This window comes from Ambystoma mexicanum, chromosome 11 (assembly GCF_040938575.1).
Source record: "Ambystoma mexicanum isolate Mex_15411 chromosome 11, UKY_AmexF1_1, whole genome shotgun sequence".
NCBI classification, from domain to species: Eukaryota; Metazoa; Chordata; class Amphibia; order Caudata; family Ambystomatidae; genus Ambystoma; species Ambystoma mexicanum.
In genome coordinates, this window is record NC_090934.1 from 978,764,261 (window position 1) to 978,776,840 (window position 12,580).

Genomic DNA, 12,580 nt, shown 5'->3' on the forward strand with positions numbered 1-12,580 from the left:
AGTCTTGTCATGGAATGTATTCATGGGCAACAGGAGACCTGTCCTAAAGTCCAACCCAACTTCTGCTCAAGCACATACAAGCTCAAAGCAGAGTTTGCTGTCATGGACGGGCTGCCTAAGGAGGTCCTTTTATGGACTGACCTTCCCAAGTTTGATGGTTGGTGCGGCAAAAGTCAAGAAAAGAGCCAGGAATGAGGTAACCATAGAAGGGCCATCGAGAATCCCAACTTTGAAAAAAAAGGGTGATTGCTGAGCAGGGAAGTCTATTGGGACTTTGAGCGGCACATAGTTTTGGGTGTTTGTCACCTCAACCTCTTAATCATGTTAAAAACAGTAACCCTAGGGAAACATATCATGCCAATCTAGGGAGTAGCTACAATGCAGAGGTGTAATAAGTCACAAAGGTCCCTGCCTGACACCTTGGGTAGAATGCGTGGTTGCTATGGTAGCTGTGTGCCACTGCCTGTTATGTGACGTTGAGACTGTGGGCATTGTGAAAAGGATCCCCTGGCCAACGCCACCATATTACTGTCCTTTGTCAACAGAAATTAACGTTCATCTGCAGCATTCCTTTACCCCTTTAGGGGAGCTTCAGGAAGGAGGGTGGTCACCAACTGACATACAGCCCTGTGGCACGATTGCTCTTAAGGTTAGCCTCCTAAAATGGTTGCAGGACCCTCAGTGTCATGAGGCATTTGATTATGACAATGTCCAACCCAGGTAGTGTATTATTATGGCCCCAGAAGGGGACGCGTCTGCAACGCCCAGACTGCCAAAAGAAGACTTTCATAAGAACACTAGAGTCTGGAGAAAACATGGTGCTTGCAGAAAAGTGTGCTCACTGCAGTAATGTGTGTGTAGATGTCACTGTGTAACTAATATCCCAATAGATTGCAGTTATTGTGGATTGCTGCTGTACACATAGATAAACCCTTGTGCTCCGAGTGAGCAGTCATGCTTCAGCGAGTCCGAGAGTGGGAATACATGATGGTGGCTGGCCTTGATCAAGGTTCGGGCCATGCTTCCATGGATCTAGAGTCAGATCGCGAACGCCAATGGAAGTCCCAAAAACCTACGCCGTTGAACTAATTAGATCTAGAACACACTTATAAACTCACATCTGAGAGCAGTGAGGTATGGTAGGTCCCAGGGGCAGTGCCAAATCCATATATAAGCTGCAAGCTTTGGGAGAGGTAAGTGGGTGTTTTGGGAAGGAGACATAGCTTTGCCAACCGTTGGAGGTGGTCAGAGGAGGAGGTCAAAGTGGAGCAGGAAGGCCGAGGGAGGAGAAAGGTGGCAAGACCGAGGTAGATTAAAGAAGGGAAGAGCAGGGATGAGATGATTTACCAGAACAGCAGAAGGAGAGCGGTGGCTAGAGAAAGGGTGAAGGGAGGAGAGAAGGAGCAGTACATTGGAACATGATTGAAAGTGACAATAAGAGGAGACAGGAGTGGATTTGAGAGGTGGTTGGAGGTGATAGTAGGAGAAGTCAGGGGGAAAACAGCAAGGAGGTGGTTGAAACTGATATCAGGAGAGGAGATGACTACTGAGGAGGCAGTTGGAGGAAATTCAGAAGACGGGACAAACAGCAGAGAGGAGGTTGGGGGAGAAGGCATGATAAAAGCCTAAAAGCATAAAGTTGAGCAAGGGCGGGGCTACAAGCATGTGGTAAGGGGTTGGGAGGAACAGGTGTAAGTGAAGGAAAGAGACAGTAGAGAGAAGAAGAAACATAGTAGAGAAGATTGTTGTTCCCTATCGATCATGCAGATGAGGGTGGGTATTAGGTCTATAGTCAGGACCCTTAGACGGGGGGGGGTGGGGGAGATGTCCATCGAACTCAACCTGCAGAGAGGTTTAGCAGGCCAGCCTCTGGGAGGAGGTTTGGGGCCTTTGGCCATACTACCCTTCCTTGGTCCATCTAGTAGGAAAGCTCTTCCCCTTGGTTGATGCTTAGGGGCATATACTTGTGACATACACCCTCAGATTCCACTGTCATCTTGGCCAGCACCCCTCACCCTGAAAAGTCAAGGAGGAAAAGCAGAGGAATCATAGCTACAGAAGGAAATAAAGGTAGAACAAAGAAGGAAGCACTGGTACACTAAAAACCCCAAGACGCTGAGTTGCTAAATCAAGAGGTCATACATTGGTGGACAGGAACCCTGGGGTGAGCAATACACAACCAGAGACTTTGGTTATACCATGTGAATATGTGGTGACCAGAGACATTTCTCTGTGAACCCTAGTGATATTGTCCTTGAACCACAGTTCAAAGACAGCCCATTGTTGAGTTACAACATCCTGGATTAGGGGAGATGGAGTGACAGAACCCCCAGATGTGTTGAGCCCAGAAAAGCCACCCAGGGATATGTCTTAACATCTTGACCAGGAGGCAACACTATGTTACACCCAAGGCTAGTTACATATGAGTCTAGGAAGAGTGCTGATGTTTTATTTCTATTTCTTATCATTTGGAAGAAAATTGTATGTTCCCTTAAGAAATATTTAACTTCACTTGTCATTGTATACATGCTACAAGGCCCATACTAAACCGTATATCATTGTCCACTCTCACACCAAGTAGAGGACTATGCAGCCAGGGCAATATAGGAGAACTTTGTCAAATGCCACCTACCTCCATAACCAGTGCGCTGTTCTGAAATGTGCTTTTCCAATGTCAGCCTAAGTCTTGTGGTTTCATTGGACTTCTCCCCACTGGACTGATCCACCAATATAAAGTGAGTATGATTATTGTCAAGGGAAGACAGGAGACTGTGATCTTCGGTTCTGTAATACACTACATCATCACTCTAGAAAAAAGAGGTTCATGCTTAAGTCACATTGGTAGCGTTAAATCATTATAAGGAGTACTTTCCCATTGAATTAAAAAAAGAAAATGTTAAAAAGAATTATCATTGTGAAATACCCCTAACCATATCAGAGAGTGTGACTTGTGGATTCAGCTGCTTAAGGCAGTTCTCTTGTTCACTGTTGTGGTTGGACATATCATGCATCATGACTTACTCCATCATCAGTCCCCTTTGAAAGAAAGGGAGTATCCACAAGGAATCCTCACATAGAGCGATCAGTTTGATTGATATTGATTGCAAGATCTTCTTCCAAATCATCCTGTCTGAATTAAATCGGTGGATTGGGGAAAACAACATTCTGGATTGGGCACACACTTTACTTTACTTTATTACATTTATATAGCGCATCCATAGACCCTAAGGCAGGAGGGCGCTACAAAACACAGACAACATATAACACAGATCATAAAAAATGCATGTATGAATGCTAAAAAAGGAGTTATACTCATCAGGTAACTATACGTAAGTTAGTTAAAAAGGTGAGTCTTGAGCCTTTTCTTGAAGATCTCAAGTGACTCGATGCATCTCATATTTAGAGGGAGAGCATTCCAGACCGGTCCAATAGAGAAGAAAGCTGAGTTGGCCACTTTAATAGTTCGACATTTCGGTCCACATAGTAGGTGCTGATTATTAGATCTTAATGTTCTGGTATTATTTCTCGTAATAAGGAGCTGTTGTAGGTAATCATAACTGGTAACAAGAGGGACAGCCCGGGAACGAGCAGGACATAAAGGGCTGGAGAAATATTGTGTACAAGGGGGTTGTCCTGTCATCAAAATATTTGTAACTGCAATTAATTGTTGCAGTAATTATTTTAAACCTTCTGAAGCATCCAGCAAAACAATTAGCAAGTTTGTGTCACTGGGAAAGGATTGATCCAACCACTTGGATTTAGCTACTGCTGCCTTTTTTAATTTGGCTAGACATGTAGGTTTCATATATTTTTTAGAAAAAGAAAACAATTAAATAAAAGTAACAAAGTTCTGAGACAGTATGTGAATAACAGATCAATACATACAATCAGTTGCAAAACATGTACCCACATACGCACCGTTTGGCTCAATATTGCTTCATATTAGTCCATCAATTGTGCAATCATTACAAATTAAAAGGGTACTGTAGGTATCATAAAGTTGTTTTAACAGATATTTTTCAAAGATAGAAGACCCATGATATCTTTGGCTTAGGAGTGTCACCACAGAGCGATGGACTAGACCGAGTATGTTTTTTGTTTTTGAGGGAGGGGGGGGGCTTGGCTGATGATGGGTGACAGGTATACAGGATGTGAAAATCCACTGTGTGTGGAATTTAGTACTTAAAAATAGGGTCCGCTATAGCCTGGCATTGGAGGGATGACCAAGAAACTGTTGTAGGTACTCAGGCATGTTGCCAAGTCTACATTTTTGTACTACGGTCAGAGTCCTGAATAGGATTCTGGACTCTACGGGCAGCCAATGGAGATCATGTCTTGCAATCGTGGCGTGATCTCTATATTTAACTTTCATAACAGTTCTGATTGCCCCATTTTGGCATACTTGCAATCTGTTGCAATCAGACTTATTAATTCCCATAAGGAGACTTGAACAATAGTCTATTTTTGATCCTATTATCGCTCTTGCAATGGTCTCCGCATTGTCTTGAGATATAACAGGCCTTAAATGCGCTAAAAGTTTACAATAAGCACATGATGAAACCAAACTGCTGACATGTTGCTTCATAGTCAGATGTTGGTCAAAGGTTACCCCCAATGTTTTCACCTTTTTCAGTGGCATGATAGTTTCTTCTCCTAGCTATCATACTGTGGTCCAAGTTTGTTTAGTGTGTGTGAGGATCCTATAACAAGTAGCTCAGTTTTTGATTTATTCAGGGCCAACTTATTATGGACCATCCAAGTTTCAATTAAGGCAAAGACTCTATTGATGGCAGTTTCATCTACGCTTTGTGAGCCAGAGAGCGGGATGACACATTGAGTGTCATCTGCGTAGTTGGTAAATATTATGTTCTCATGGACGAGCATTACGAATAATGGAGTTGTAAAAATATTGTAGAAACAGGGGAAGTGCAGGCACCGTGAGGTACGCCTCAGGTGATCGTAATGGATTCGGATTCTGCTGTGCCGAAAAAGACCCTGCTATCACAGTTGTTAAGAAATGATGAGACCCATTTACATGCAAGGGGGGGAAAATGTGCGACTTTGTACAACCTGGTGGCCATGATATCATGGTCCACCAGGTCAAAGGCTGCCGAAAGATCAAGTAGCATAAGTAATGAGGCTTCATTACGATCCATGCGGGACATTAACTTGGACTTGAGTTCTAAGAGCGCAGTCTCAGTTCCAAAGCCAACCCGGAACCCAGACTGATGGTCATTTGAAACGGGATATTTTCTTGGTGGTCTGCAATTTGTATATAGGCCACGCAATCAAACATTTTAAGAAGAAACACCGTATGAGTAATAGGCCGATTGATGTTTGGGACATCGACTGAAAGGCCAGGCTTAAGATCCTGTGGAACCATACCAGAGATTATGGAGGCATTAACACATTTACAGATAGAGGTGATTAAAGAGGGGACACATTTTAATCAACATGGTGGTGTAGATATCATTCTTACATTTTGTGGGCTTAAGTTGATTAATGATGATTTCTAATTCCTTTTCTGTAATAGGGGATATGTTAAAAGTAGGAATGAGCGGTGATCTTTGAAAGGACCAGTCCGCAGGCTTGGACTCAATACATTTTAAGTTATTGCTCTTTTCCAAGATATTTTCCTTGATAGTATCGAGTTTCTCATGCATAGCTTGTTGAATTACATTACACCAGGAGACATCATCCGTGATGGATCTCTCTGGGGTTGTGTGATTGGTTCTTACTAGTTCTTTTAAAATGCAAAAAAGCTCTTTTGTGTCATGTTGAGCATTTTAGATCCTATTATTGAAGAAGTTATATTTGGCCACACAGAGGCTTTAGACCAGGACTCGCCACAATAGGCAAGAATTTTGTTTTCTGGTCTTCCTGGACTTCTCACGCCTTTGACCTAGTAGACAGAGCGAGATTATGGGTCAAATTGGCAAAGATGGGATTTGACAGAACCCTCCTTCATTTTATTAGGGCTTTATGAACGTAGACCTTGGTCCAAAATCAGAGTGGTCCTCGTGGCCAACTGACAAAAGAAATACCAATTGTGGGAGGCTTCAAACATGGCTGCCTACTTGCACAGTGCTCTTCCGCTTGTATATTGATAAGTTAAAACAAATTGAAGAAGCCTGCAAAAACATACCAGCCATTGGTGGGAAGTCAGTACTGATGCTCGTCTATGCTGACGACTCAGTCCTCAAAGCCAGGACAGCCAACACCCTAAAACCATAAGAGCCCAACTACAGGCAATGGTGAGCTTCTGCAAAACAAATAATTTGGCTCTGAATAAAACCAAATCGAAAGTTATGGTTATTAATAACAACCATAACCAACACAGGAACACACACTTGCACACCAAAATAAGTGTAATTGAATGAAAGGTAATCAGAGAAATAAACATTAAGGTAAATTGTTCAAGGTGCGGGGGAGAAAAACACAGCCTTGGTATCTAGGCTGGATATATACAGAGAACAAGAGAGGAATCCAGTGAGGATAGCTACGTCCCCTGCACACTTTCTGAAAGGCCAGAGATGGCCTAATGGAGATTAAGTATCGAGTTTTAAGCAATTATAATCACTTGGAATTACATATGAGTACAATTTCAATAAAGAGTTCAACAGAGAGTTTGTGTTTATAAAAAACAATTTTTGCTTTTTATTTGCATCTTGATATGCCCAACGCGTTTCGAGTTGTGTACACTCTTAATCAGGGGCAGCATATTCAACAATTAAAGTCTACACAAATAAAGATTGTATACAACAATATATTAGTATTTGTTTAGTACAATTTGTGTTAATCGAACATAACATCAATTCCAAAAATCACGATTGTTATTTTTAAAGGATTAGTCTCTTTTTTGTAACAAAACATCCTGTCATTTGTTTAGTGACCCCCTTGAGACTCATCACTAGAAGAGCAAATATTAATGAGGAGCGTTGTTAAATTGTACGTGAGTATTAAAAAAGATATTTGATACGTGCCAGAAGTGGACTGGTCCGTCTAACTCTTGCACTCAATGCGGGGAAGAAAGGGATTATGTATATATAGAGAGAAAAGATAAGGGGAAAACAAGGATGATGTGCAATCTAAACAGGCATAAAGAGTGAAATGGAAAATCATTATCTTACCGAAATACATTTTCCAAAAAAAAGGAAAGCAAAAGTTGCTGGATAAATCAGTTGGAATTAGCTGGATGTGCTCCAAACGTTCAACCAGGTAAATGTTGTAGGTGTCTTAAATGTAAGTAACCTAGTATCTACAAAAGGAGGAATGTATGACAAGGGATTTAGTATACTCAAAGTATCTAGGCGTAAGCCTAATTGTATTTGCTGTAAAGAGTACTTACTAGATCATCACCGGCGAGTAGGGAAGCGTCCGAATGCAGTCAGGAGCCGCGAACGAGTGAGCTAGTTGATGCACAGCCGTGTGTTTATATAAATGGCGGCTATGACGTCATACGCACATGCGCCAGCGACATCAGACGATGTTGTGACGTCACTCACGCATGCGCGAACAAACGTGAACAATGCCAAGAAAGGTGTAAGTGTCGAATTATTTAAATGGATGGAGGAACGGATGATGCCGTTATTGCTAAACATAATGCCCTCTTTGAGAAACATAAGGGTAGAAAGAGAAGTAAGTGCTGAAATAATATCATGAATTAAAATGATGCAAAGGATTGTGAATGCCTTTGGTTAAGAGCCTAAGGTTGGATCGAAGCTGGTATACCAGAGAGTACCAGGTGATAGTGTGGAGTAAATGATCCTATGTCTAAATAACCGTATTGGGAGTAATATGCTCGGAAAAAGACCGGGCGGGCCGGTGGTAAATAGATCCACGAAAAATGGATGCAGCTGGTGTATATCAAAGTGCCTAGTGCATTATGTAACAGTAAAATAAGAAATCCTAAAATCTCAGTTTGTACATATTTCACAGCAATACAAGCAGATGTTTTTGAAGTGTACAAAGAATTGTATGTAGTCACTGACCCAACATTTTGTGGGTGTACATTCTAATGCCAACAAGTGGCCAACATGAACACAGAATACAAACATTAGGAAACAGCAGACGAATCTCAGACATGTTCGATGTAGAATACTTAAATTGTGTCTTAGCATGTAGAATGTGATCTGAATTATAGAAATGGGCCCAAGTAGTAGTCCTCATTGATCCCCAGAGGGGTCATGGCATCCAGTTTATTAATCCAAAAGAGTTCTCTTTGTGCCAGGAGTTTTGGAAGATTACCACCTCTGCTCAGAGGTCGTAAAACTTCCAGTACCACAAATCTCATTTGTGAAACATTGTGTTTCTTGTCTCGGAAGTGTCTGTACACTGGGAATTTGCAGTTTTGTGTCCTGATACAGGATTTGTGCTCTGTCCACCTGTCTTTAACTTTCCTGTTAGTTTTGCCTACATAGTATATGCCCCATGGGCAGCGGATGGCGTAGATTGCATTTTTCGTATCACGTGTTGCAAAGTTCCTTAGCATGATTTATTTGCCATTGTAGGGATGTCTGATGTTGTCGCCTTTTATCACGTTGTTACAATGTTGGCAATGTAGACGGGCAAAGGTGTCTGTTTTTTGTTTGCTGAGAGTCTTCTTAGGACTTTTTGGGTTTTTCAGCTTTAATCAATTGGTCTCTCAAGTTCTTTCCTCTTTTATAGGCCATCATGGGAGGATCCAGAAATAATTCAGCAAGCGTACTGTCCGATTTGATTAGGTCCCAATTTTTGTATATAATTCTTTTGATCTGGAAACTTCGGCTGGAGTATCTCAGTATATGAATAAGCCCTTTTTCATTTATTTTGGGGTTACCTTCCAGTAGTGTGTTTCTTTCTTGAGTTTCTGTGTGTGATATGGCTCTGTCAATCACTTTGGGTGGAAAACCTCTGTCGAGGAACCTTTTCTTCATTGTGTTGTATTCTGTATGGAGTGTGTCTGTTTCTGAAGTTATTCTCTTCAGCCTTAGTAGCTGGCTATATCGTAAATTTTCCTTCAGATGTTTAGGATGGTGGCTTGTGTGATGGAGACAGCTATTCACATCCGTAGGTTTTCTATATATTTTCGTTTTCACTGTGGTTCCTGTTAATTCGACTGTGACATCCAGAAAGTTCACATGTGGCTTGCCAATTTCAATAGTGAATCCTATTTTAGGATTGCATGTATTGAGAAAGTTCCAGAAATTGAGCAATTCCGTTTCAGCATTTAATGTTATTCTTCCAAAGAGGATTATCCAATACGTGAGTTTTTTCGTAATGATACATGAATATATTCGCATAGGATGGGGGCATTTCATTCATACCAACTAACTCCACTTCCTTCTTTGAAGAAGAAGTTAAACTTTTTAAGCTTATAAGGAAGATAGAACTTAAGGTATTCTTCAACAACATAGAAGTCAACATACAACCGAAGACTAAATCACGATACCTGGAAATGAAAAACAAAAGTAACTTTTATCCCCAGGTTAATCACCCATTGATTAATCTATTTAAACAGAAAACTACCAAAGACCTCAAAAGACTGAAATACTTCCCACCTAAAAAACGGAATATTCGTAAATACCAACCAGAACTGATTAAACAACTGGCTGAAGATAGTAGTCTTACATTAAAACAAGCAGATAAAGGTGGTGCCCTGGTTTTGATGGACACCAGCCTCTATGATCAAGGCTGTTCTAACCTTCTAAAAGACACTCGGACCTACACACCTCTAGATAGTGATCCAATTCTTGGGATTACAAACATCATCAAAACTACTGTGGATAAAGCACTAACAATGGATTGGATATCAGAAAAAACAGCTGAATTCCTGATACAGAAATATCCTATAACCCAGTATTTTACAGGTTGCCAAAGATACACAAAAATCTCCATGATCCACCATTTCGCCCTATTGTGGCTGGGACGGAAAGCATTTTTCAACCGCTTGCCATATATCTCGACACAGCACTGCAGCCACTGGTACAAGCTACAACAACCTATCTCAAAGATACGACTCACTTCTGAAAGATTTTACAAACATTCCAACTTACAGAGGACAACTTGATTCTGTTTACCTTGGATGTCAACAGTTTATATACTTCTATCCCACACTCTGAAGGCATTGAGGCTCTAGAATGGTTCTTATTAACACAGACAAGTTGATATTCAAAAAGTCTTTGCATTGGAATTACTTAACATCATACTCTACAATAATTATTTCAGACACAACGGCCAATTCTACCTACAAATTTCTGGAACTTCCATGGGGTCCTCGGTGGCCCCATCCTATGCAAATATCTTCAGGTATCATTACGAAAAAACTCATGTATTGGATAATCCTCTTTGGAAGAATAAGATTAAATGCTGGCAGAGATACATCAATGATATTTTTGGAATATGGATGGGTACTGAAACAGAATTGCTCAATTTCTGGAACTTTCTCAATACATGCAATCCTAAAATAGGATTCACTATTGAAATTGGCAAGCCACACGTGAACTTTCTGGATGTCACAGTCGAATTAACAGGAACCACAGTGAAAACGAAAATATATAGAAAACCTACGGATGTGAATAGCTGTCTCCATCACACAAGCCACCATCCTAAACATCTGAAGGAAAGTTTACCATATAGCCAGCTACTAAGGCTGAAGAGAATAACTTCAGAAACAGACATACTCCATGCAGAATACAACACAATGAAGAAAAGGTTCCTCGACAGAGATTTTCCACCCAAAGTGATTGACAGAGCCATATCACGCACAGAAACTCAAGAAAGAAACACACTACTGGAAAGTAATCCCAAAAGAAATGAAAAAGGGCTTATTCATACACTGAGATACTCCAGCCAAAGTTTCCAGATCAAAAGAATTATATACAAAAATTGGGACCTAATCAAATCGGACAGTACGCTTGCTGAATTATTTCTGGATCCCCCCATGATGGCCTATAAAAGAGGAAAAAACTTGAGAGACCAATTGATTAAAGCTGAAAAACCCAAACTATCACCTCAGATGACTCTCAGCAAACAAAAAACAGGCACCTTTGCCTGTCTACATTGCCAACATTGTAACAACGTGATAAAAGGCGACAACATCAGACATCCCTATAATGGCAAAAAAATCATGCTAAGGAACTTTGCAACATGTGATACGAAAAATGCAATCTATGCCATCCGCTGCCCATGCGGCATATACTATGTAGACAAAACGAACAGGAAAGTTAAAGACAGGTGGACAGAGCACAAATCCTGTATCAGGACAAAAAACTGCAAATCCCCAGTGTACAGACACTTCAGAGACAAGAAACACAATGTTTCACAAATGAGATTTGTGGTACTGGAAGATTTACGACCTCTGAGCAGAGGTGGTAATCTTCCAAAACTCCTGGCACAAAGAGAACTCTTTTGGATTAATAAACTGGATGCCATGACCCCTCTGGGGATCAATGAGGACTACTACGTGGGCCCATTTCTATAATTCAGATCACATTCTACATGCGAAGACACAATTTAAGTATTCTACATCGAACATGTCTGAGATTCGTCTGCTGTTGCCTAATGTTTGTATTCTGTGTTCATGTTGGCCACTTGTTGGCATTAGAATGTACACACACAAAATGTTGGGTCAGTGACTACATACAATTCTTTGTACACTTCAAAAACATCTGCTTGTATTGCTGTGAAATATGTACAAACTGAGATTTTAGGATTTCTTATTTTACTGTTACATAATGCACTAGGCACTTTGATATACACCAGCTACATCCACTTTTCATGGATCGATTTATCACCGTCCCACCTGGTCTTTTTCCAAGCATGTTACTCCCAATACGGTTATTTAGACATAGGATCATTTACTCCACACTATCACCTGGTACTCTCTGGCATACCCCCTTCGATCCACCCTTAGGCTCTTAACCAAAGGCATTCACGATCCTTTGCATCATTTTAATTCATGATATTATTTCGGCACTTACTTCTCTTTCTACCCTTATGTTTCTCAAAGAGGGAATTATGTTTATCAATAACGGCATCATCCGTTCCTCCATCCATTTAAATAATTTGACACTTACATCTTTCTTGGCATTGTTTACGTTCGTTCGCGCATGCGCGAGTGACGTCACGACATCGTCTGACGTCGCTGGCGCATGTGCGTATGACGTCATAGCCGCCATTTATATAAATACACGGGCGTGCATCAACTAGCTCACTCGTTCGCGGCTCCTGACCGCATTCGGACACTTCCCTACTCGCCGGTGATGATCTAGTAAGTACTCTTTACAGCAAATACAATTAGGCTTACACCTAGATACTTTGAGTATACTAAATCCCTTGTCATACATTCCTCCTTTTGTAGATACTAGGTTACTTACATTTAAGACACCTACAACATTTAGCTAGTTGAAAGTCTGGAGCACATCCAGCTAATTCCAACTGACTTATCCAGCAACTTTTGCTTTCCTTTTTTTGGGAAAATTTATTTCGGTACGATAATGATTTTCCATTTCACTCTTTATGCCTGTTTAGATTGCACATCATCCTTGTTTTCCCCTTATATCTTTTCCCTCTATATATACATAATCCCTTTCTTCCCTGC

At 40.9% G+C, this 12,580-nt stretch overlaps 1 protein-coding gene across 1 annotated transcript in view; it reads right to left on the minus strand.

Moving 5' to 3' along the window:
• Positions 1-12,580, minus strand: part of TRPM5 (transient receptor potential cation channel subfamily M member 5) — a 473,179-nt gene that overhangs the window by 405,209 nt on the left and 55,390 nt on the right. The window contains exon 4 of the mRNA XM_069625407.1: positions 2,633-2,807. Within this exon, the coding sequence (XP_069481508.1) occupies positions 2,633-2,807 (175 nt within the window). The remainder of the gene's footprint in view (positions 1-2,632; positions 2,808-12,580) is intronic.